Source organism: Rhinatrema bivittatum, chromosome 5, assembly GCF_901001135.1.
Source record: "Rhinatrema bivittatum chromosome 5, aRhiBiv1.1, whole genome shotgun sequence".
Classification (NCBI taxonomy): domain Eukaryota; kingdom Metazoa; phylum Chordata; class Amphibia; order Gymnophiona; family Rhinatrematidae; genus Rhinatrema; species Rhinatrema bivittatum.
In genome coordinates this window covers 357,555,218-357,582,510 of record NC_042619.1, presented here as the reverse complement: position 1 = coordinate 357,582,510, position 27,293 = coordinate 357,555,218, and the positions used below count along the sequence as shown (strand labels likewise).

General features: G+C 41.8%; 1 protein-coding gene across 1 annotated transcript in view; it reads left to right on the top strand.

The window, feature by feature from the left end:
* The window catches only part of COL4A2 (collagen type IV alpha 2 chain), a 367,855-nt gene that overhangs the window by 78,492 nt on the left and 262,070 nt on the right, over positions 1–27,293 (top strand). Inside the window, exon 4 of the mRNA XM_029604712.1 lies at positions 21,406–21,486. Within this exon, the coding sequence (XP_029460572.1) occupies positions 21,406–21,486 (81 nt within the window). The remainder of the gene's footprint in view (positions 1–21,405; positions 21,487–27,293) is intronic.

Below are 27,293 nucleotides of genomic sequence, written 5' to 3'. Positions count from 1 at the left end.
TTACATGCGTAAGTGCGCTTTAATTGAGTTGAATGGCTTTTGAAAATTGCTAAGATTAGTATGCTGCATTTATGTGCAGAGCTCTTTTTGAAAATTACCTCTTTAGTCGATAAGCCCCTGAAATTGCTGGCACATTTTGTAGAAAATTTGTAGAAAAATCTATTTTCTTCTTAAAAAAAAAAAAAAAAAAATGCCTTAAATTAAAGTTCTGCCTTTAAATCCATTTATCTCATCCGTAACCGGAGTAAACTGTTGGATTTTTCTAGTTCAGTTTCTTTGTGATTGAGATTTAAAAACGTAGATGTACTGCCTTCATCTACATTCCTTTTCCTTGACTTCTTATTCCCTTCCTTTCCTACGCTCAAAAAGATAGTAAAGTTAAATCCAAGAGCAGAATGCAAGAATCCACAATGAAAATGTTAAAAGCGTTATGTCCCAGCCTTGATCCCCACCTTTTCTTTTAATCTGGAAAAATCTTACATATTGAATTGGATGGCTTGGGCCTCCTTTGATTGTCAGCTGATAAATAATGGGCGGTATAAGCCCTTGGCTAAAAAGAAATAAATAAATAAACGCTTGTATACAAACGGAGGAAAAAGGGCAATATCTGGAAAGCTAATGGGGAAAAAAAAAGTCCCGGATCAGGAAGCAGTTATGTCAGAGGCTGACTTGGATGTAGTGCAGGGGGGGCTTCCCAACCCTGTCCTGGGGACCCCCGCAATCCAGTCGGGTTTCCAGGAGATCCACAATGAATATGCATGAGATAAATTTGCATATACCGAGTGTCCATGGTATGCAGATTTATCTCATGCATGTTCATTGTGGATATCCTGAAAACCCGACTGGCTGGCGGGGGGTCCCCAGGACAGGGTTTGGGAAGCCCTGATGCAGTGGCTGTCATAGGGACATATAATACATGCAACACCAATGACTACAAAATAGTTATTGTAGGCTGCGCTCTATTAAGGACGGACAGAGTAGGGAGGGAGGGGGGTGGTAATAAAAGAAACACAAAACCCGCAGGGTTTAGGAGATAAGGAGAAGGCGCTGTCCTTTAATCTGGAAAGTCCAATTCATCACCAGCAGGACTTGCTGGGAAAGAGTGCGTAATTGTGTTGAGAAAAAAAAATGTTCAGGGTTAAACTATTACTGGCTATTTATATTGTGTGCTACTTTTAAGATTAGATTTGTGTGTATACTGGGGAAATAGACTTTGATTGATTGTGTGAGCTAGTGAAAGTTAGTAATTTGCCAGTATTAGAATTGTGTGTGTAATGGGGAAATTAGGCTTTGATTAGTTCTATGAGATACTAAGATTTAGTGTTTGCCAGTGTTAGTATTGTGAGTTTGAAAATGGTCACTTTCTTGATTTGAGAAGGTGAGAGTACTGGTTCCTGGGCAATAGTCGCTGGTTTGATTGCCAGCCACCCCATCTCCAACCCTCCTGAGTCACGTTTTTCGACATATAGATTATTACCCTGGCTAGCAGGAGATTCTTTAAAATCCGAGTCTGTGATTTAGAATAATTCACTTAACCCTGATATTACTGATTGATAATTGGTCATTCACTAACTAATTTAGTCACCTAGTAATCAATTTTAGTCAACAAGCACATGTGGGTGTAGTGAGGGATAGAGCTATTTCCATGGCGGGACCTATATTGTGGAACAACCATGCCTGAATCATTGAGGTTTTTACCTGGCAAATTCCTTGAAGAAAGAGCTAAAAACTTGGTTATTTCAGCTGGTTTTTAAAGATGTAATTTTGGGGACTTGAATTCATATTTGTAGTGAGATGTGATCTCTGATTAACATACTTCCTGAAGGCATTATTTTATTTTATTCTTTATGCTTTTATGGTTTTAGGTCTTTTGTATTTTAACTATATTTTATGTATCTAAATTTTATTTTATTATGTTGTGTATTTTATTATTCATTTAGAGGTAGGTTTTTAAAAAAAACTACACATGCGCGTCCATGTGCGTGCACTACCCGGCACGTATACATGGATGTGCGCATGTTATAAAATCATGGGCGACGCGCACAAAGGGGGGCAGAGTAAAGCAAAACTCACGCGGCGATGCATCATTTATTTATTTATTTATTTATTTTACAGTTTTATATACCGAAATTCTTGTAAGAAGTTACAAATCAATTCGGTTTACATTGTAACAGTAACAGTGCCTCAGAAGAGAGCAATTACATTGAACACGGGATAGCAAAAGTTAAGATCATGAAACTTAAGAAAAGACCAAGGGTGTAAATCAACAATATATTAAAAGGCTAGTAGGGCTGTGATTAGGTTTGAGCCCGTGGTAATGGCAAAAGATCTTGGTAAAGGAACTTAAGCTAGACAAGTAGAGTTCGTCTATATCGAGAGAAATGGTGGGGAAAGACAGGACTAATAGTGAGTGAACTGAATTTAATTCAGCAGATTATCTGGTTAAGCAAAGCCCTCATTAAGCACAGCATCATCCGGCTTCCCCAGTTCCCTACCCTCCTTCCCCTATCCCCATCCTAGGTACCCCCAATTTTTTTAACTTACCTTTTGCTCCTCCAAAATAGTAACAGGTTGCTGTACCGGCGCCTCCAGCCCCACCTCGCTCCCCGGACCTCCCCTTTGCTGAGGCCCAGCTCTTATGCACGTAACAGGGGTTACGCGTGTGGCCGGGCCCCTTTTAAAATGCGTGCGGCGCACACAAGGCCCGGCCACTCACTTAACCCCTGTTTTTTGCGTGCGCGAGCCATTTAAAAATTGGGCTGTTAATGTTTTTCTATGTATGTTCTAATTATAAACCACCTCAGTGGCCACTTAGGAAGTATATAAGTAAATTAAAAATAAAATAAATAAAAAAAACCCATAGATTTAAAAAAACAATAAATAAACTGGCTATGGTTTTAAAGTTTAACAACCCTTACATTGAAATATACTGACTCATTACTCATCTTTTAAGACTTTAGGAACACAACAAATTAAGGGCTAGATTCATTAAAATACCACAAGCGATAAGAAGAGGGATGTGTTTTATGGTAATAGCCTATTTGTCACAAAGTGTGTTAACTTTTCGGTAATACCACAATTATTGCATTTTCTACCTTTCTCTCTCTCTCTCTGTCCCTCCCCCCACCCACCCACATCTCAGGCCTGTCCCCAGCCTAAAAATGCCCAAAACAGAATTTGCGAAAAAAATCGCAATTTGCATTATGGGCATATCGCACAGCTTAATGCCAGTGAAAAAGGTGTATTTATTTTTGGTGTTAAAATTGTGTGATATCATGAATTACGGCTTTGCGAAGCCAGCGCACTTTTTTAAAAATATCCCGCCCCCGACTCCGCCCCAATCCCATTTTAAAAATTAGCATCGCACCAAACGTTATGGTGCTTTTTGCATGCATTAAGGCGTTTTTCGCATGCGAAAATACCATAACGTGAGTTGGAAAATGACCCCCTAAGATATAAGCAGAAGCCCAGCAACAAAGTGGGGACTATCCAGTCTTTGCACCAAGTACAAGCTGAGTTTCGCCAAAAGGCTGCATCAGGGGCTTTATGCTGTAATCGTATACTCACAGCTACATATATCAGTATATCAATCTGAACATTAGTTGCAGTGCCAGTTTTGTGAGATGTTCTACTGACTGACAAAGCTTTATTTTTTAGCTTTACTGCAACAGCTAATGTTCAGATTGATATACTGATATATGTAGCTGTGAGTATACGATTACAGCATAAAGCCCCTGATGCAGCCTTTTGGCGAAACTCAGCTTGTATTTTGAGTCGGGCTTTTCTAATAAAAGTCTTTCCACGGTGTAAGGTAGTCCCCTTTGTTTTTTCGCCTTGGCTACGTGGGACCACCTTCCGGTTTGTTTCATTGGACCTTCCCTTTTGCACCAAGTGCCAGACATATGATTATCTACCTGTTGATGAGAGGTTTCATGTGCGCACTCAGTGAAAAGAGCTCTTGGCCCTCGGAGAATGATTCTTATCTCTGGAGGCCAGAGTGGCAGACCTGAGGCAGAGAAATATATAGAGGAGACATTCAGGGACATAGTAGAGTGATCCCAACTCTAGTTTAGCAGCCCCTGTGTTGCTTTAGAGAAGCACTATCACTTGGCAGAAGACCATCATCTTGGTGTGGCAGAAAGTGATCCTGTAGCCAGGACCTGCCTTCCAGGTGAGGCCTTATCCACTTGCATCAAGGATGTGTTTCCAGGGTTCCCTGCTCCAGAGGAAAAGGGTTAGGATGGTCATTGTAGTGGGTGATTCAGTTATTAAGAATGTAGATAGCTGTGTGGCTGTTAGGGATGAGGCTCGCTTGCCTGCCCAGTTTTGAAGAAGCAGAGTATATGCACCACCTGGATAAGATTTTAGAGTGTGCTGGGGAGGAACTGGCTGTCATGATACATGCAGAGCCAGCGCATCCCAATAGGTGAACTAGGTGGTCACCTAGGGTGCCAGCCATTTCGGGGCGGAAAAGAGCAGCCATGTGGAGCTGCGAGCAGCACCCATCCTGCTTGCGGCACCACATGGGTGAGAGACGTATTGTGTACGAGAGAGCAATGGTGTTAGAGGGAGGGAGGGAGCCTGTGTAAGGGTGCGTGGAGAAGGGGGCCTGTCTGAGTGAATGAAGTCAGGGCCGGAGCCGGGGTCTGGACTGGGGAGGAGTGGATGTGGGCACAAGGCAGAAGTTTAGATAGGGCGCTTAATACCCTTGCACCAGCCCTGGATACATGTGGGGTACCAATGGCATAGGAAGGTGCAGGAGGGAGGTTCTAGAAGATACATTGAGGCTCATAAGTAGGAAAACTGAACCTCCAGGGTTGCATTCTCAGAAATGTTCTCTGTTCCACACGCAGGACCCCAGAGGCACCCTGAACTCCAAAGTCTCAACACATGGATGAAATGATGCTAGCAGTGTGTTAGATTTGTTAGGAACTGGGGAACATTCTAGGGAAGAGAGAGCCTGTTCCAATGGGATGAGCTCTACCTTAACCAGAGTGAAACCAGGCTGCTGGAGCTAACTTTTAATAAGGATATAGAGCAGCTTTTAAACTAGAACATGGGGGGAAAACCAACAGTCCCTCAGCATCACATGATTCAGAGGGAGGCTCTTCAAAAGATGCAGCGTAAGCAAATAAGTTAGTATATCCTGATAGAGAAGTGGTTATAAAAAGTGAAAAAGCCCAAATGTATTTAAACACAAAATAAACCCATTAAAATTACTCTAAACTGTCTGTATCATCTGATAATCATATTTTGGGTACATAAAAATATAAATACAAATAAACCTACTTTTAAATGCCTGTTATGTGAATGCCAGAAGTCTGAAAAATAAGACTGGAGAGTTAGAAAGTATGGCGCTAAAAGAAGAAATAGAGATAAGCATCTTAGAGACCTCGTAGAAAGAGGATAACCAATGGGACACCATGATACTAGGGTAAAAAAATTACATGGACATCACAGGGCAGATAAAGTCGGTAGAAGTGTAGCATGATATGTTAAGAATTGAATAGAATAAAGCAGGATAAAAGTGTTTTGCAGGAAACAAATTGCACTCCGGAATCTTTATGGATAGAAATGCCAAGGGTAAAAGGGAAAAGTATAGCAATGGGGATATTTTACCATCCGCCTGACCAGGATGAGGAAACAGACTATAAAATACCAACAGAGATAATACTGGCTAGTAAAATGTACAACATAATAGAATTCAGTTAGCCAAGAATTGATTGGGCAAATGTCACATCAGGACATGCAAGAGAGGTAAAGCTCCTAGATGCCATCAATGACTCTTCATGCAGCAGTCAGCCATGGAACCAATGAGAGGGGGAACTATATTAGATTTAGTTCTCAATGGAGCACAGGACCTGGTGCAATAGATAAAGGTGCTGGATCCGCTTGGCAATAGTGATCATAATGTGATGGAACTGAATTTGTTACTGGATGGCAAATACTAAGGAGAGCTACTGCAGTAGCATTTAACTATAAAAAGGGAGACTAGGATAAAATAAGGACATTTGTTGAAAAACAATTTGAAAGACAAAATTCACAAGGTTAAAAACTTGCAGGAGGCATGGACATTGCTTAAAATTACCATCCTTGAAGCTCAGACAAAAATCTATTCTGTGTATGAAAAAAGATCTAAGGAAAGCTAAACTACTGCTGGCATGGTTTATTAGTGAGGTGAAAAAGGCATTTAAGGCCAAAAGGGTATCGTCCAAAAAAATGGAAAGCCGACCCAAATATGGAAAATAGAGAAGAGCAAGTTCTGGCAAGTTAGATGTTAAAAAAAGTAATTAAGCAGGCCGAGAGAGAATTTGAAGCTTGCCATAGATGTAAAAACAAGTAATAAAAACTTTTTCAAGTACATTCGAAACAAAAAGCTTAAAAGGGAGTCAGTTTGGGCGGCTAGATGACTGAAGGAGAAAAGGAGTGCTCAGAGAAGACAAGGAAATGATAGGAAAAACAGGGGCAGTTGCTTTCAAACCGGCATGCAGGTGCACATTGGCGTGTGTGCACACCAGCGGGTGCCCAGGAACGCAGCCATTTTATAACTCGTGCGCGTATATTTACACATGTTTCAAAATAGCCTGGTCGCTCACCTCATTTTAAGTGAGCGTGGGCATGCAAATCCCGCTTCTGCCGCATAAGTCGGGGGATTTTGAAAAGGGACGCGCACCCACGCCATTGCCAGCGTCACCAGTTTGCCCAGCTAAGAGCAAGGTTCTCCAAACCCCCCCCCTAGTTTAATAGTCTTCACTCCCCCCAGTTAGCCCAGACCCTTAAAATCCCTCAGATATGGATTTTTTTTTTAGCGGAAGTAAACTTGCGCAGCACTAGGCCTGGGTGCGTGCCCAGATACGTAAGTAGGTGCGCCCACACACCTCAGCTTCGCCCCAGACTTAGCCCAGACCATTCTCCTTTATGACTTGGAGCAAGATACGTGCGCCATGGGACGTTCGTGCATACCTGGGCGGCTTTTAAAATGCAGCGGGCATGCGCAAGCCCACAACTTGTTTGCTTATCCCTTAATTGATGTGTGCGCCGAGCTTTTAAAATTCACATTTGTTGGATTATTTGCCTCTGCTTTTTACTGAGGAAATGTCAGGATCATATCCATTTTTGCACTCACAGCCACAGAAGAAAAACTCCTCCCCAGTTCATACAGAAAACCAAAAAGGAGGGGAGGGGAAAAATAAATCTCCCAAACATTTATTATTTAACTAAAGAGAACATTAAATACAAAGATATTAGATAATATTAAATGAGCGAAGACAGTATCAGAACAAAAAGTGCCTCTGTTTTAATCCACTGTTTACTAGTTTTTTTACACTATATTGTTTGAGATTTTATGTTTTTATTATGTATGTTTTATATGTAAACCGTTTTGATTCATTTACATTGTAAAAGCGGTATATAAACATTTTTAAATACATAAACACTGTCTCTTGCCATGCAATGGGCCTCAGTCAGTATCAGCCTCAATGGCACTGTAATTGTAATCATCTACCGCCACACTCATAAAGTATTATTTTATTAAATTAAAAATTTTTTTGCCTTTAATTATTTTTTCCAAAAATTATTTTATTGCAACCCTACTAAACTAAAATAACCACAAAATACTTAGCTCATATAATCCGGCATTCAGCACAATTTCTGCTTTTCAAAATATTCCCACATTCTCTGGTGTATATACAGTTCCTTATAAAAGTCTTCAACCCCCTTGTAAATTTTTCATATTCTGTTATCTAAAAAATATAAATCAAACTACATTAAAGTAAGAGTTTGTTTCACTGAGCTACACAACATACTCTACACTTTCATCATGAAAGAACAATTATTGATATATTCTAACGTAAGAACCATACTGGCTCAGACCAAGGTCCAGCATCCTGTCTTCGACCGTGGCCAGTCTGGGTGTCAAGTACCTGACAGATCACCACTAGTTTATCTATTTCTTATATCTCCCTCCCAGAAATAAGCACTGGCTTTCCCAAATCTACCTGGCTAACAACTGTGGACTCTTCCTTCAGGAACTTGTTCAATTCTCTTTCGAACCCTCCTATGTTAGTTGGCTTGCCCACGTCATCTGGCAACAGATTCCATAGCTTGATTATGTGGAGAGTGAAAAAAATACGTCCTACAATTTGTTAAATAGAGCACACCTGTGTTCTGTAGCCATAGCTGAGCTGATTCGGATACTTTTGGGTGAAGAAATAAGGTGTTTCTACTGTATGAAGCAAAGCACAAAACATGTAGATGGTCACTGTGAGGCCTAAACTTTCTTTTAAAGAACTATAGACGACTGTCTGAGATTGGAGAAAACATTGACTCTTCAACAATTTCAAGATTACTCCAGAAACATGGCTCGTATGGGAGGGTAACAAGGATGCCACTGTTGAATAAAAGCCATATAATTTCCAAATAAACACTTAGAAAACACTGCACATATATGGGAGAAGGTTTTGTAGTGCGCTGAGACCAAAGTGGAACTTTCTAGTCTCGATGCTAAGTGATTTGTGTGGCATAAAACAAACACAGCACATCATCCTGCTAGCACCATCTTACAGTAAAGCATGGTAGTGGGAGCATTATGTTGTGATGATGATTTGCAGCAGCAGAGGTAGGGAGGTTTGTGAAGATCAAGGGAAAGATGGATGGTGCAAAGTACCGGCAGATCCTAGAGGAAAACGTGTTCCAGTCTGCCAGAGACCTGGGACTGGGAAGAAGATTCACATGTCAGCAGGACAATGATCCTAGGCACAAAGAAAAAGCAATATTGGAGTTGGTCAGCAAGCAAAAAATGAATGTTCTCAAGTGGCCCAGTCAAAGCCTAGACCTGAATCCAATCGAAAATATGTGGCAAGACTTGAAGACTGCAGTCCAACTTGAAAGAGCTTGAGTTCTTCTGCCAAGAAAAATGGGCAAAAGTGGCACCATTCCACTGTGCAAAATTGGTAAGACACTTATCCTAAACAAGTCATGTCTGTTATTGCTGTAAAAGAAGCTTCCAGGTATTGAGTCAAGGGGTGTGAAGACTTATGTCAGTAAGACTTTTGTTTTTTTAATTCTTAATTAAGTAGCCCTTCTGATTTTTCTGTCTAAATGGCTTTTGAACATGGGTCTCAAAGTTTGTACCATTTTAGATACTGTTTCGTTGAACTCACTTCATACATTTCTGGACTAGCTTGTGAGAGCTAATATGCTTCCTCACGTCAGAACAGAATAAGGAAAAAATAGCATTACCAGGAAATATTATTCATTCATAAGAACATGCCCTACTGGGTCAGACCAAGGGTCCAACAGTGGCCAATTCAGGCCATAAGAACCAGGCAAGTACCAAAAACTAAGTCTATCCCATGTTACTGTTGCTAGTATAGCAGTGGCTATATTCTAAGTCAACTTAATTAATAGCAGGAAATGGACTTCTCCTCCAAGAATTTATCCAATCTTTTTTTAAACACAGCTACACTAACTGCACTAACCACATCCCTGGCTACAAATTCCAGAGTTTAATTGTGCGTTGAGTAAAAAGAACTTTCTCTGATTAGTTTTAAATGTGCCACATGCTAACTTCATGGAGTGCCCCTAGTCTTTCTATTATCCGAAAGAGTAAATAACTGATTCACATTAATTCGTTCTAGACCTCTCATGATTTTAAACACCTCTACTGTATCCCCCCTCAGCTGTCTCTTCTCCAAGCTGAAAAGTCCTAACCTCTTTAGTCTTTCCTCATAGGGGAGCAGTTCCATTCCCCTTATCATTTTGGTCGCCCTTCTCTGTACCTTCTCCATTGCAACTATATCTTTTTTGAGATGCGGCGACCAGAATTGTACACAGTATTCAAGGTGTGGTCTCACCATGGAGCGATATAGAGGCATTATGACATTTTCCGTTTTATTCATCATTCCCTTTCTAATAATTCCCAACATTCTGTTTGCTTTTTTGACTGCCCCAGCACACTGAACCGATGATTTCAATGTGTTATCCACTATGACGCCTAGATCTTTTTCCTGGGTGGTAGCTCCTAATATGGAACCTAACATTGTGTAACTATAGCATGGGTTATTTTTCCCTATATGCAACACCTTGCACTCATCCACATTAAATTTCATCTGCCATTTGGATGCCCAGTTTTCCAATCTCAGAAGATCTTCCTGCAATTTATCACAATCTGCTTGTAATTTAACTACTCTGAACAATTTTGTATCATCTGCAAATTTGATTACCTCATTCGTCGTATTTCATTCCAGATCATTTATAAATATATTGAAAGTAAGGGTCCTAATACAGATCCCTGAAGCACTCCACTGCCCACTCCTTCCACTGAGAAAATTGTCCATTTAATCCTACTCTCTGTTTCCTGTCTTTTAACCAGTTTGTAATCCACGAAAGGACATCGCCTCCTATCCCATGACTTTTTACTTTTCCTAGAAGCCTCTCATGAGGAACTTTGTCAAACACCTTCTGAAAATCCAAGTATACTACATCTACTGGTTCACCTTTATCTCATGTTTATTAACTCCTTCAAAAAAAGTGAAGCAGATTTGTGAGGCAAGACTTGCCTTGGATAAAGCCATGCTGACTTTGTTCCATGAAACCATGTCTTTCTATATGTTCTGTGATTTTGATGTTTAGAACACTTTTCACTATGTTTCCTGGCTCTGAAGTCAGGCTAACTGGTCTGTAGTTTCCCAGATCGCACCTGGAGCCTTTTTAAATATTGGGGTTACATTAGCCACCCTCCAGTCTTCAGGTACAATGGATGATATTAATGATAGGTTACAAATTTTTACTAATCATGCCGGTGATCATTTTGCCTTCTTTCCACCTTTCTTAATGTGTAGAATACATGTGGACTGTGCTTAGACAATGGTATTTTTTAAAGTGACCACGCCTCTTGCATACTTTTTACTTTTTTAGAATACGCTGAAAGCATGGTGAAGCAGGAAATCTTTCAAGAGACGTTTAAATTTTTTTCAAATTATCTAAGGTTCGCAATTTGAAAGGAATAAGATTCCACAAAGCTGGGGCATCAGTAGAGAACGCTGTTTAGTAGAAAATAGGTGTGCTTGACTCACAGAGGATATTTCAAGAAGGCCAAGTTGAGAGGATCTTTTGATTTTGTGTCTTTTTGAATTGACTCATCTTTAATGTCTGGGCTGTCTCACCGATGTTGGCATCCTTCTTTGCATTTTCTGCTTTGAATAATATGCACTCTATTAGAAGAAGAACAGGGGTAGGATCCCCGTATATTGACTGTTTCCCCCTTGTGGGTGTCCTCTACTATGCGTGGCATAATTTGCATTGTGGTGCATTGCAAGGATATGTTTCATTATCCGGCTAACCTAGCCGAATATCGGGTATATCCAGCTAGGTTAGCTGGATAATTTTAGACCTGCCTTAGAACCGGGTCTCTTCTAAAATGTGCACGGTGCGCACAGGGCCCAACCATGCACATAATCCTCATTTTCCCTGCACGCATGGAGATTTAAAATTTAGCTGTAAGTCTACTTGATTAATAGCAGTCTAAATCTTTTTTAAACCCAACTACACTAACTGCCCTAACTACATCCTCTGGCAACAAATTCCAGAGCTTAATTGTGCATTGAATGAAAAAGAATTTTCTCCAATTTGCTTTAAATGTGCTACTTGATAACTTCATGGAGTCTCCCCCCTAGTCGTTCTATTATCTGAAAGATTTACTTGATGTTTTCAAGAGTCTAGCTAGTGTTGCTGTTTTGAAGCAATAGTGTTTCCTACTGACTGCAGAGTTTAACTTACATGAAAGAAGCATTAAAAAAAAATGTCCCTGGTCCATTTTTTTAAGTGCATGGGAAAAGCCAAATAAAGCTGTAGGAACTGAATTAACTGGAATCTGGGATTCGTCATAGTGTTGAGTCTCCAACTGGGCACTTTTGAAATTATGTGTTCAAGCGATAGCTTGACGCCTACTGAATCCCAGAAGAGGCATAAATAGATGCTGTGACCGGCAGTCTATTGTTTTCTGTGAGCCTAGTTAAATCAGCTACTAAAGGGATCACTTTTAAGCCTTACTGTTGCTCTTTAACAAAAAAAAAAAGAATTAGGAAAAATATCATACACGTAAGGGCTCACATTGCCCTCTTTCTCACTGCAAGTTCAAATTCTGCAGAGCAAGCAGACTGTTTAACTTTAAATCATGATGGGGAACCTTATTGAGTAGAGACTTTTTTTTTTTTACCTTGAATAACATTTATAATTTTGCAGTGTCTCCACAATGTAGACAAGGCATCACTTACCGTAAAGTTTTTGCACCCCCTGTTATATGTAAACCGGCATGATATGATCTTATCATGAATGCCGGTATAGAAAAACCTTAAATAAATAAATAAATAAATAAAATATCCAAAGCTCATCTCTTTCTTTGTTACTTCTGTGTTCTATACTTAATATATGTCCAAGTCCTGGTATGAAACTGGAAGAACTTGGAGGAAATTGGTGGGTTGGAAGTGAAGGATGGGAGCAGGGATGACAAAGGAGGCAGATGAAGGAAGCCCAGCCTATGGACACCACAAGCCACATGTGTGTTTTACTTTTTCTTGCTGTACCTCAGCTGAGGGTCAGAAAGTTGAGTCATAAATCAAATTCATTAATATGGAGCTCCTCAGAAACCAATCAGGTCAATACCAGCAGCTTGGTGATGGCTTGGTACTGTCAAACCAGGTCAAAGGACCTAAGAAGCTGTATGTTCGACCAACAGCTTCACTAGTTTTGGTAGCTGTTAGGATTATTAGAGCTTGGTACTAAAATACGAGGAGGCACATTGGATTAAGAAGGGAAACTCGTATGCTTATCTACTCAGGATGGTAGAGAAGCAAGGAGAAAGATGACAACAGGTGTCTTGGATAATGAGCACTGCTCTACCATCAGTCAGGTTTTTATGGTTGGCCGCTGGTCCAGAGCTACTGGGCAGACTGGTTGGGCCAGTTTGGTATTCATATGGCCTCATCCTCTGTGCTTCTATGATGATCAAGCCTAGAAAGAGATCCTGCATTTTGTCATGTAGTGCAAGCCATGCTCTATTGGCTATTAGTTAATTTCTGATATTAAGAAGACTTCTTTTGGTCCTGAAAAATTTCATTTTTATGGTAGTGATATCCCAGGTCCGTATATATGCTACATTCTCTGAGAAAACAGACATTGAGGATAAATAAATAAGGTGTTTTGCAAGCTAAAAACATAACACACATTAGAAGTAGAAATACAGTGTCTGTACTGTGATGTTAGATAAAACTGACTTGTGTGGGCCGGTGTATTATGAATATAAATAAATGAATTTTGTTTACTATTCTTGTTCGGATATTGTTTTACTCACAAAGGGCTGGTTATGTTTTGTTTCTCAAAAAATGTTTAGTGTTCTTGTGCTAAGAAAATCTAGAATGTGAGCTTGAGCCACAGGACTATGGGTAAGCGACTTGTATAATGTTATACCATGATAGATGGCGAGAGGAAGAAACCCTGGGTTTTCCAAGCTTTCCAGAAGCCTGGGCTCACCATTAGATTATACTGCTAGCCTTCGCAGGCATCCTTTCTTCATCAAGCCAAAACGGGTTTGTAGACACTGTTAGTATGGGATGCTTGCTATTTTCGAAGGCTGCTGGTGAAGAATGCTTGGCATTTTTTGAAGTAAAAGAAGGCCAACAAACACATGGTTGAGGCTGAATGTGATTGATAGCTTCTCGTAATGCCAAGTCATGGATGCAGGCTAACCAGCCAGGGCAGCGGAATTGTATTGGGATAGACATGTCTCGGAGACGGATTACCTACTATAAACCCCCATATATGGACTAATACTCAGACTTGACAGGCATTTTGAGTCATAGTCTTAACTGAGGTAAATGCTGCCTCTGCTTGGATTTCTTCCCAGGCTCCTGGAGAATGAAAGAAAAGAGAGTAATTAAAAGTTAATTATTTGAGCTTTACAAGTTACTGCTAAAGTATAAGTGCATTCATGTCTCTTTCTTTTTCTTGCCTCTTATTGCCAATGATGTGGAAAATCCGAGGGCTTCAGAGTGTGTCTAGAATCGGGCAGACTGGATGGGCTATTTTGATTTTTGTCTGCCGTCATTAACGGAGTTACTGTGTTACCTGTCATTGTCTCTGTATAATTCTCTTACATTCAAATGTATTTATGCTTGAATACCTTGTGTTGCTTGTTGATCCAGCCCTGGTTTTATTCCATTGCCTGCATGGACTTTTAGTTCTGGTGTCCCTGTCGATTTCCCTAAAAAAAAAAAAAAAAGCAAGATTACATGTCCATGCAGGCACTGGGGATCAGCCTGTCCTAAAAATCTGGAGCAGCTGACAACCCTAGTGCACCTCATTATCTGTCTTTTTTTTAAATTTCCTGCTGTTCCTCTCTCATCTGCTCTCCCCTATGTGAACCCTGCTTGTTCATCCATTTATAAAACACAAGGCTCCTCCTCTTTTCTCTCTTTGCCCTTTCTTATGGAATAATTTCCTCTACTGATATATAAAATATTCTTTAAATCTAAGCATTAAAGTTGACTTCTTGGATCTTGTATTTCCTTAATCCCTGATTTTGCGCTGCAGCTACGGCCATCAGACTGGAAAAAAAAACTCTGGAGAAAGGTATCCTATCGGTGCTAGCAATAAAATATAGAAACATAGAAATGATGGCACAAAAGGACCAAATGATCCAACCCTTCTGCCCCGCAAGCTTATGCCTGTATCTTCTGCACTGTGCAGGTTACCCCCCCGTGCTTATCAGTTTACCAGACCATAAGAGTCAGGGACCTCGGATGCTGTTTGAATCCAATTTCCCTTAACCATTGCCGTGGAAGCACTGAGCGGTGTTGGGAGCTGCATCAAAAGCATCGGACTTACAGCTGAATTTTCAAACGCTGGCACACGTGCAAAAAAAACCCAGAAGATACGCGTGTGGCCGGGCCAAGTGCATTTTAAAAATGGCCTGGCAATGATGAAGGAAGTTCCAAAATAAAAAGAAAAAAGGTAGGAAGAGGGGCTTTTAGGGCTCTGAGAGGGGGAAAGGGAGGCAGAGGCGGACTGGGAGGGAAGTGGGAATGGGCCGCTCACGTTGCTGTGTGTCTCTCTTTTTTTTATTTATTTATTTTTTTTTAATCGCTCCCCCTTGCAGCACGAGTTGCGACCCGCCTGCACCTGCACACGCCAATACAAAATCGGGCGCACGTGCGCGCGCGGGAATCAAATTTTATAACATGCGCGCCTCTTCTGGAAGGGCATCCTGCCGTTGGTTCTGAATCAGCCTCCCTGGAGTTTCATTTCATGACCCCTGGTTCTGTTGATTTCTTTCCAATGGAAAAGGTTTGACGACTGCGCACCGTTAAAACCTTTCAGATAAAGATTTGTTCTTCCTGTGCTATCAGTTCCTGATCTGTGACATCGAAGAATGTAGACGTATTGGAGGACAATGTATGGTTCTGCCAGCATATTAAAGGCACGGTAATTGGACCATATTGTTGTATGTTGGCCTATTTCCTTGTAAAGTATCACACTATAGCTTGCAGCAAAATGAATAATTCTTCCTGATTGGACACTGTTAGAATTCGTATTGGGAGAGGTTCCTAATATAAATTGCTCTGTTTTGTTCTACATATTTTGTGTTGCTAAAAGAATAGTTTAGAGAGCACAATTTTAAAGGGGGCTTTAGAAATCAGCTTGCAGTGAATGCCAGTAATACAGAGCCATTGAACATGTTGTAGCATTTTTGAATGGGCCGTTGCACGTTTATTGCTGCTTTTATGAGGGGGTTATTTTTTTCTTTTTTTTGCTTTCGAAATCTGGGAGAAGGCCAAATTGAAAAGAATCTAAATCTCTGCGGAGAATCGCCTTTTGTTGGCTAGAGGTATATTGGCATGAAAAGTCATGCTTGGAACAAAAATAAGTTTGTAAGAAAATAGAGGAAACAAAATATTCTTTGTTTTTCAACAGATGGGTTTTATCTTTGGATATTAGGACAAATTTGATTTAATGTTGGGTTGCAGTGTCTTTGTGTAAAAATAAATAAATAAATAAAAATCATATCTGTAATATTGATTTGTTTCCATTCTCTTTACTATCTGTCTAGCTATCTATATATTTCTCTGTGGAAAGGCAGTGCTGAATTAGCTATGAAACATGGGTTACATTGTCCGAGGCACTAACTGGACATTTCTCTCCTAACTCGGTGGTTTGGCTCTGCTGAGCACGCACCGGAGTTCCCCCGCGCTCACTGCCTCATGAACACCTCAGACGTTTTTATGTCCAAGCTTCTGCACCTTCTCTCTAATCAGTTTGGCACCTTGAAGTTTCTTTTCTTTCTTTTTTTTTGTTTTTTTGTTTTAAGTTGTCTTGCTGCAGCCCCTCAACAGCATTTTTCAGTGCTAACCTCCCCCCCCCCAAAAAAAAAAAAACCGTATGCATGAATATGAAAAGTAGGAGACATGTCTGGCTTCAACGATTGTGTGTGTGGCTGAAAGATAGCCATCTCTGATTATGAATATTTGTCGTAAGTGGCTTGGGTCACATCATGATATAGCCAACTATTATGGCTTGTGGCCAGATGTTGCCGAAATTCCAGAGGAACAAGGCCTGGAAGACGGAAAAACTTTGAAAGCTGATGAAAACCTGGAGTCATTCATCCTCTGTGTGCTTGGGCTCCCTCTATGCTGAAATGAGCAGAAGCTCCTCAAGCAAGACTCCCCCCCCCTCCCCCTCCTGAGGTGACGGCTGCTGGGATCAAACAAGGCATGAAAGCAATGCAGATGGGGTCTGTGAGCCATTTGCATCCCCTGTGGGTCTCATCGATGCACAAGAAAAAGAAACGCTATCCAACTGACAAAGCGGTGTAGACAGCATCACTGACGCTAGGGTCAGGGTCCGTCCTGTCAATCCATCCAGAACCGTTGATGCAATAAGCTCCCAGTACCATCAGTGCACCAGGCCCCAGTGTACCAGCCCTTGGTACATTTGATACATCGACCCTTTCCATCAATGCACCACACCTTGGCCCCTACATCCCTGATTCAGCCTACACAGCTATTTGCTCTTTCAATGCATCCAGTCTCAAAATCATTGATGTGCCACACCTCGAGACGGAAGGTGAAAGAAGCTCTACCTAGCTTGATTGCAGCTAAGTAGATAATGCATCAAGCTAGGTAGAGAGAACATGGTACAAATCTACTCTTCTTTCACCTTCCATCCCTCCAAATCACATAAAATCTTCACTGAAGGTAACTGTGCTGTTCGTACTATGACTAGGCATGTTGTACTGCCCCCTAAAACCTAACTCACCCCTAGTTCATAATGCCCCCACTTAGAGTGGTATAAAAAATAACTGGCTCTCCACAGAGCCTCTCTCTCTCTCTCTCTACTCCTCCCCACCCCTGAAATGGAATTTGTATTGCAAATCCCGGTTTGGGCATAATGCACAGCATAACACCAGGGAAAAAAGTGTAGTTATTTCTGGCGTTAAACCGTGCAATAGCATGCATAATGCTATCACACGCAGCATTAAGCACCCCTCATTTTCATAAACTCCGCCCAAACTCTTCCCTTTTGACTAAATTTCAAAACTTTTGCGTATGCGTCTCACGATGCATTATTTAAAGCATGCGTTATGGTGTTATCGCGGGCATTAGGGCCGTAACACCCATGTTATGGCCCCAACACATTTTGATGAATGACCCTGTTGGCCGGATAACTTTGGAGGTATATTCAATAGTGCAGTCACACTACTGAATGTAGCAAGCTATCAAAGCTAGCCAGTTAACTATAGACAGCTAACTTAAACCAGCTCTTTGGCCCAACCAGACTTAGCCAGCTAAGACATCTAGCCAACTCTGAATATCAAAGTTAGCCAGTTACGGTACCTTAGCCGGTTAATTCAACCCCTTCTAGTTATTCCCCCAGAACACCTGGATATTTGCCCAAATATTCATTTAGCCAATTAACTTCTGAGTTAGCTGGCTAAATGCTTTTGAATATGGACCTCATGGTGTTTAAAATTATGCATCCATAGCAAAAGCAAAGAAGGAGGGCTGCAACGCTGCTGCTGTTTCCCATCTATATGCCTATCAGTTTTCATCTTTCTTCAGGTTGTTTTTGTTAGCAGTTCCGCTGCCAGTTAGTCAGATTTTATTTTTATTTGTATTTTCCGCTGCGAATCATGTGGATTTAATATAAACAAAGGGATACCATTGGCATTGATAGTTCATTTACGGTAAAAGTAAATGAATTGCTAGTATTAAGTTACCTAGATAGTGTGTCTGTAAAGAGATTATCTTATTTGAAAGTATTTTTAAACTACTTTGATAAAGTTAAACGAGGATCATGCTATATGTGGGAATTAATAAGGAAAAGTTAATAAGGAAAGTCTTTTGGGCTATAAGACGATATTTTAAGATCACATTCCAGATCCTAATTGAATTACAGCAACAACTATAGTGAGACGTTTTAGAATAATGTAAATAATTACTCCTATTACTGTTAGTTACTATAGCTTTTCTTCTTCCCCTAGTTCGATCATTCCTGTTTTATTGTAACTTTATTGCTTCTTTGAACTTCTTCAATGTTCTGTTACTACATCCCCTGTTATTTGTAAACCAGCATGATGTAATTGTATCATGTATGCCGGTATAGAAAAACTATAAATAAATAAATAAATAAATAAATATTTGAGTAAATTATGGCAAAGGCCTGGGAAACACTGAACAATTTTCAGACGGGGCTGATGTCCAGTCAATAGTAGAAGACTATTAAACATTCAGAGTTTTTTCTTTAGAGGTGTTAGTCTGCTGCTCTTCTCAGTGTGTTTACTGCTTAATATATTTTAATAGTAGAGAGGGCAGTAAAACGATGTGCGGGTAAAAAGTACGTGCGTATTTCAGTAATGCACTTCCTTTTGCCTACATACTGTGGAGGTGGTCCTAAGAGCGAGGAGAATTACCTATACGCTCATATGCCAAAACATTTCATGTAGAGAAAGCAGGTTCATGAGTCATGGGGATTAAGAAGTATGTCGATAAGAACAGAGTGGTGTTTGAAGATGGCATGTGAGGAAGGTATAAGCAGATACAGTTATGTGGGTAATTTTGTAATTATGTAATTTTATTTTTAATACATTTTATTTTGTTTTATGTTGTATGATGTTTTAGTGGTGTTTATTGTGTATGTTTTTTGATACATATTGTGTCATTTATATTGGCTGCTTTGTGCGAATTTTTTTTTTTTTAATCTGGAAAGAGCAATTTCATACATTTAAATAAATATAAAACTATGCATTAAAAATTTTCCTTAGGCAATAATCAAAGCAAAATTACACCTTTTATTGATACAAACTCCGCAGATAAACGTGCCTGCCGGGCTTGTACCAACATGCCCAATTTTGATTGTTTGCCCCTTAACTATTAATGTAGCTTGACTCTTAAAATACGGTATTTTTCTTGTATTTATATTTTATCTACCTTTATAAGATCCTTTGAATATACATTAAGTTACTGTATAATTATTCAAATGCAGAACTGACCTGGAATTTTCACCTGTAGAGCAGGTTTCCATAAATTCTGTGCCTGCTTAGTATCAAAATACAAAATCACTTTGTGAATGTAAGATGAATCTGTTTACATGGCAAACAGAGCAATCGTGACTTCTGTTCTAAGAGGTTAGGGTCAATGTGGGACAAGGAGTGATCGCACTTTGGTCAGATTGCCTTTCATTTCTAATATCAGGGTTCAGATTTAGTTTGAGATTCAATAGAAGTGTGGGTTTTATGTTATTTCCGTGTCTAGTCAGAAGGAATTGAAATCACCTCTCCATCCCACCCTGATGAATGTAAATCATCTTGGACTCTCTTGTTTATTATGACGCTTGGTTGGACTTTGGTTTGGTGTAGATGATCTACCTCTTGCCTGTAAAAATTAGAATTTTCTCAGAGTAGAACTGAAATCATTGACAGGGCAGTCTGGGAAAAACTGCACCGTAGTTACCAGACCATTCCTTTCTGTGGGAAAAAAAAAAAAAAAAGAGGAATTCAGTCTCTACTGCTTTCCACTTCTGATTGATAAAGTTTTTGTACATTCACTCAAAGAACAATTAAAAAAAAAAAATCCCAGCCACCCTGTATAAAATATGAAACTTGCCAAATGTAATTCAAAAGTCAAAATGAAAAAGACCTGAACAGTAGACATTTTAATTGAATGATAAAAAAAAGATGGACACATTTTCCTTGCGAAAGCTGAGTTGATTAGAACACTGAATGGGAACAAAGGCAATCTGATGTTAAGAATTTGAGTTCACCATTGCTTTGGTTACAGCAGAAGGGTTGCTATGTAGGGACTTTTTTTTATAGTTTATCACAAACGATGGCCTGTAGAATTAAAATGTCAGGATCTAAAAGAGAAGCGCAGGAAATATGTGCAGCATTAACAGGAAGATGCTTTGTGCGTGTTGTGTTTAAAACTAGTTGCACTATGGAAATGTCAGGCAAGGGCATTAGAAGAAGATAGTACTATCCTGCAGGAAGCTTTCTATAAAGATGTGCATTGTGCACTGACTGAAGGCATGGAAGAAACCTGGTGGTTGAGCCGTTTTCTAATGCCGATAATGTGATCTGCATAAAAAGAGTCAGCAAGCCACCATAACTTCATTGTGTGCACAAAGGATCACTGAATTTTAACAGACAAAACAAATGGTACTGCCCTTGCTGATATCTAATACAGACCTGTTAGTAGTCATATGGAAGAATACTTGTTAAGGGCCCCTCTGTATTGAAATCAAATGAACTCCAAATGAATCCATCTCCCTACAAGGCCTTCGTCTGCATTGGCATGGCCAGGCCTGGATTTCCCAATAGGCACTCAAGGCCTTTGCCGAGGGTGGCAAAATTGTGAAGGGGGGGGGGGGGGGGGGGAAGGCAGCAGGCCCACCTAAGATTTGCCACCTTCCAGCCGTGTTGGATCTCACTCCCCGTAGAACAGCCTTCTGCTTCCTGCTGCAGCCCTCGCACAGTGCAGAGAACTGGAGGGGAGGGGGTGAGGCTGGAAGAGACAGAGCAAACACAAACCTGCTCTATTCCCTGTTCCATCCCCTCCCCTCCTGGTCTCTTACAGGGGTGAGGCCACAGTAGGGAGCAAAGAAAAGTCACTCTGCTCACTAATCTCACCCCCCCCCCCCACCCTGCCTCTCCTTGTTATTTAGGGACATTAGGGGAGAAGGAAAGTTTGAAACTGATAGGGCAGAGCAAAAAAAAACAACCCTGTGCCTTATACCTTCTGCTCTATTGTATCTTGGGGAGGGGGCATCAGCACCATCACTACCTAGGAGGGACAAAATCCTAAATCTGTCACTGGGCATTGTTTAAGCTTGTGTTTTCTTTTGTCTTTCTTCCAGGGTGGTAAGTCCTACACGGGGCCATGTGGAGGAAGAGACTGCAGTGCAGGATGCCAGTGTTTCCCGGAAAAAGGAAGTCGAGTGAGTACCAATATATTTTTATTTTAAAGACGCCTACGGTTATTGTTCTAGTAAATTGTGGGTTAAAACAGCTGCTGAGGGGCTTGTTTCCCAGCCAGGCAATGCAGCTGTTTTCCAACCGAAATGGTTTTAGGATGCATGCATAAAGCATGGTAGATAAAACTGAATCTTTGTAAGTAAGGGGCACCATTGTTCTTTATCTGGATTAACAGCAGTCTGCTCTTACAGGCACCAGTTTTGTGTGTTTCATTCTTTGTACAGGTTCTGTAAGTTTATTATTTTCTGTACATTTAAAAAAAAAAAAGTTTGCAAGAATGAAGAGAGAGCTCTTCAGCACCACTTAGCTGATTAATATTTGGGCACAGTGAGTGGCTGCCACTTAACCAGCTAACAATTTATCCAGCTGAATAGTTAGCCAGCTAACAGGTCGATCCAGTAAGGCCGCGGTAAAAACAGTGAGGTAGTGTCAGGCGCACCCTTCCTCCCCGCACGCACAGTTCTCTTCACTAACTCCCCGATACTCTCCTCTAATCGCATGCAAATGCATGCCGCGGCTGTGAAGCGTTAGGGAAGGGTTATGCCCGCGCAACCCATTTTACTGTATAGGCGCTGTAACAGCGCCTATACAGTAACCTGGGTGCGCTGGTGCCTGTCATTTCAAATGACATTTGAAATGACAGGCACCAGGAAGTGTAAAAAAGTTTAAAAATACCTGTCGGAGGGCCGTGGGTCCCGGTGGGCGGCGGGCAGCCATCAGCGGCATCCGGTAGTCCCTTCTCCCTTCCTCCCTCCCCTGCCTGGATGAGCGCCAAAATCGCACGGGCGGGTCGGCAGCGGGGGGGGGGGGGGCGGCAGCAGGATCCGGGAGCGGCGGGTAGGCGGCAGCGGGGTCCGGGGGGGCAGCGGCAGCGGGGTCCGGGGGTGGCAGCGAGATCCGGGGAGCCAGCAGCGGCAGCATGTTCGATCGGGCAGGCAGCTAGGTGGCAAAGTAAAGATGGCCGCCTGCACGGGAAAATCGTGCAATTGGCCGCTGAAGACGTGACGTCACACCCCGTGACGCCAAACGTCGTGACGTCACGTCTTCAGCGGCCAATTGCACGATTTTCCCGTGCAGGCGGCCATCTTTACTTTGCCACCTAGCTGCCTGCCCGATCGAACATGCTGCCGCTGCTGGCTCCCTGGATCTCGCTGCCACCCCCGGACCCCGCTGCCGCTGCCCCCCCGGACCCCGCTGCCGCCTACCCGCCGCTCCCGGATCCTGCTGCCGCCCCCCCCCCCCCCGCTGCCGACCCGCCCTACTAGGGGGAGGCGGTAAACTAGCAGGTTAAGGCCGCGGCAGAACAGCGGGTTACGGAGGAGATAATATCAGCGCCCGTTACAGTATCGCAGGGGAATAGCTAATTCCTTCATTATACAGCTTTTTTCGTTCATTTACATGCCGGGTGCGGAAAGGGTTATGCGTCTGTTTTCAGAAGCGATACGGACGCGTGAAACTGGAGACTGTATCGCCGAATTGCCTTGCGCGCCCGAATTGTGCGCTACGAGCACGTTACAGACGGGCAATCCTCGAGCGGACGATACTGGAGCGACCTGTGAATGGGGGATGGGACAGGGCATTCTGGGGCAGAACTACTTAAGCCAGAAAAATGCCGATCTTCAGTTTTGTCCAGCAAAGATAGCCAGATACTGTCTGTGGCTGTCCTATAGTTAGTCAGATGTACGTATCTGGCTTATTCAGTAACGCGGCTGGGCCACTAAATATCTCAGCCAAGGTAGCTGGATAAGTTTATCCAGCTAAATGTTAGCCAGCCAGTGACTGAATATTGGTTTCCTGTGTCTGCATTTTTCAGTACAGGTGACTTCCAAATTTCTGGAATCCTGAGGATTCCTTCCATAGCCACCTGCACTTTATTCTACAGGGAGTGCCTCGCTTTCCTTTTTCTCTTCCTCTTTGGGCTGAGCATGGTAGTAACTTTTACTTCTGTATCTGAATGCTCACAGGTAATCTCCTCCAAGACCAAACCCTGTCAATTTGACTCCTGCAGTCAGCCAACAGAAGAGCCAAGATATGCAGGCATTTTCTCCTCTTTCAGAGCCTTGTCATTCCTACAGATTAATCCCGAACCCAGATCTCTTGCTAAATATTAAGAATCAGCAGCAGATTTAGTTTAGTTTGAGTTTATCATCTTGATACATTGTCTTCTCATCAAGGTGATTAACAAAAGGCTAAACCTCGGATATATAATATGTGTACCTCTACCCCCCCACCCCCCCAATCCCAGATGCCCATGGGCAGTTGAACAGCCAGCTAACCCCTTCCAAGTCACATCCCGGGGGGAGGGCTTATGATATGTCGGCCAGCTATGCAGGAGCGGCCATTGGACAGGGCAGGTCATAGGGTCTAATGGGAAGTCCACCCCCCTTTTGGAATTCTTAGGATAGACTGACTGTACATTAAAATGCCTTATAATAATTAAAAAAGCATATATTTATAAATTAAGGCAGCCTTCTTTCCCATATTTGCTTTCCTTTGAAATAAGTATGTACGTTTATATAGTTTCCTAATATAACTTTTCAAGTATAGGAAAAAATTAGCACTGTTTACATGTGAATCTTCTTATTAAATTTAATGTAGTGGATCTGAAGTTTCCCTAAAATGTAGGGATCCCGGTTATGTTTCTTTATATAAAAATTAAGTTTAAAAATTTGTATGTGTTTGTAGTTTACAGTATATGCATCTGATGACTCATGACCTATCTTGAAACACACCAGAGTCCCAAAACTTTCTTTTGACAATATTCAACATTAAACGTTATCAAAGTTGTGATATGATACTGGAACTAAGACAGAACTATTATGACTTAGAAAGCATCACTTTATTGAAGACAGACATTAGATATGAAGGTGGCCATAAATAGTGACAAGAATGCGAGAACATTTTAAATGTAGTAATAAGCAGCAAAACACATCCTCATTCTTGGCTGAAAGTGTCCGTCTCCTAGTATGTACTGAATCATACTTGCTCCTTTAAAGCTGGAAAAAGAGGGATATCGGGAACAGATTCAGATCAAGCTTGTTGGTGGTTTTGCTTTTTCCCAATATGTTTTTTAAAAATCATTTTAAATGTAGAATTATTTTGCATGCATGACCATACCCTCTTCTGGTGGTCTTTTATAATCTTTTTTGGCAGTGCCATGATGCATGAGGTAGTTATCCCTGTGACACGGGTAAGGATCTGTATAATTTCATACTTCTCAGCCTGGGGATTCTTCCAGAGCTTCCGATGGTCATGGGGGTGCCACTGGCAGCCCCAGTGGCACCCACGAAGGCGTCATCTGCTCCTGTTTTCTCAGCCATCAGCTGTAGACAGAAGGAATGGTAAAAGTGAACATGCAGAGTCAGGACTTGGGTGCGGGACAGTAGCCTACTTCAGCCCAGTGAGAGGAGCCCAACGGACAGCGATGGGTGAGCTTCATCTGACCAGCCATGGAACAAGTCCTGAATAGGGGAGGGGAGGATCCTCATCCCCTCTCCAGACCTCTACAGTCCGAGCAGCGGTGGCAGGCCAACGGGCAAAACAGGGAGAAAGCAAGAGTGAGCTCTTTCTGTCCTTTCTCTTTGATGGACGGGGGGAGGAGGAGTGACTGCTGCAGGGGCAGAAGGTGCACGCTCTTGCTCCGTCCCTGCACCGCCTGCCAGCCTGCTGCTGCCGCTCTAAGTGCCGCAGCCCAGACAGGAACCAAGAAGATAAAACTGAAAAGGGAGAGACATGGAGGGGGAAATTGGTGTCCCAGTGGTGAGAAAAGGAATCCAGAGAGAGGGAGATTAGGATCCTGGGGGGGGGGGGGGGGGAGAGGAGAACTTGGTGGGAGGAAATGGGAAGAGGAAGGTGAAAGAGGAGTTGGGGGAGGAGCTGCTGGGTCATGGGGGAGAGGAGAGTGAAAAAAGAGAACAGAATCTGACTGATGTCAGAGAGAGAGAAATAGATTTTCTGGATGTGTGTTAGAAAGGGGAAGTCTGAGCAAGAGAAGTACTGACTGGATATGTCTGTTTGTAACAGAGGGGTGTGTACTGTATGTATGTGAGACATAATGTGACTGCGTGTGTAAGAGAGGGAGGGTCTGCGTGTTTTTTTGTAATTAAGGCTCTATACATCTGCTCTTTGTGTGGGTGAAGCTGTGAGTAAGGTGGGGTTTGAGTCTCCTTAAGATGTATCTGACGGCCACTGCAGCCTGTGCCACACTATAAAATCACAGCAGTGGACCGTCCTGGTGTCCCTGTGTGCTGCCGGGGCTCTGACACAAAGCCCTTACAAACAAGTCACATGCTGAGCTTAATGTCACTGTGGTTGCTGCTGTATCCACTTAAGAACATAAGAACATGCCATACTGGGTCAGACCAAGGGTCCATCAAGCCCAGCATCCTGTTTCCAACAGTGGCTAATCCAGGCCATAAGAACCTGGTAAGTACTCAAAAACTAAGTCTATTCCATGCTACCGTTGCTAGTAATAGCAGTGACTATTTTCTAAGTCAACTTAATTAATAGCAGGTAATGGACTTCTCCTCCAAGAACTTATCCGATCCTTTTTTTAAACCCAGCTACGCTAACTGCACTAACCACATCCTCTGGCAACAAATTCCAGAGTTTAATTGTGCGTTGAATGAAAAAGAAATTTCTCAGATTAGTTTTAAATGTGCCACATGCTAACTTCATGGAGTGCCCCCTAGTCTTTCTAGTATCTGAAAGAGTAAATAACTAATTTACATTAACCTGTTCTAGACCTCTAATGATTTTAAACACCTCTATCATATCCCCCCTCAGCCGTCTCTTCTCCAAGCTGAAAAGCCCTAACCTCTTTAGTCTTTCCTCATAGGGGAGCTGTTCCATCCCCTTTATCATTTTGGTCACCCTTGTCTGTACTTTCTCCATCGCAACAATATCTTTTTTGAGATGCGGCGACCAGAATTGTACACAGTATTCAAGGTGCGGTCTCATCATGGAGCGATACAGAGGCATTATGACATTTTCTGTTTTATTCACCATTCCCTTTCTAATAATTTCCAACATTCTGTTTGCTTTTTTGAGTGCAACAACACACTGAACCGACTATTTCAATGTGTTATCCACTATGACACCTAGATCTCTTTCTTGGGTGGTAGCTCCTAATATGGAACCCAACATTGTGTGACTATAGCATGGGTTATTTTTCCCTATATGCATCACCTTCCACTTATCCACATTAAATTTCATCTGCCATTTGGATGACCAATTTTCCAGTCTCAGAAAGTCTTCCTGCAATTTATCACACTCTGCTTGTGATTTAACTACTCTGAATAATTTTGTATCATCTGCAAATTTTATTACCTCACTCGTCTTATTTCTTTCCAAAACATTTATAAATATATTGAAAAGTACAGGTCCCATACAGATCCCTGAGGCACTCCACTGTCCACTCCCTTCCACTGAGAAAATTGCCCATTTAATCCTACTCTCTGTTTCCTGTCTTTTAGCCAGTTTGCAATCCACGAAAGGACATCGCCACCTATCCCATGACTTTTTACTTTTCCTAGAAGCATCTCATGAGGAACTTTGTCAAACGCCTTCTGAAAAACCAAATACACTACATCTACCAGTTCACCTTCCAAAAAGTGAAGCAGATTTGTGAGGCAAGACTTGCCCTGGGTAAAGCCATGCTGACTTTGTTCCATTAAACCATGTCTTTCTATATGTTCTGTGATTTTGATTTTAGAACACTTTCCACTATTTTTCCTGGCAATGAAGTCAGGCTAACCGGTCTGTAGTTTCC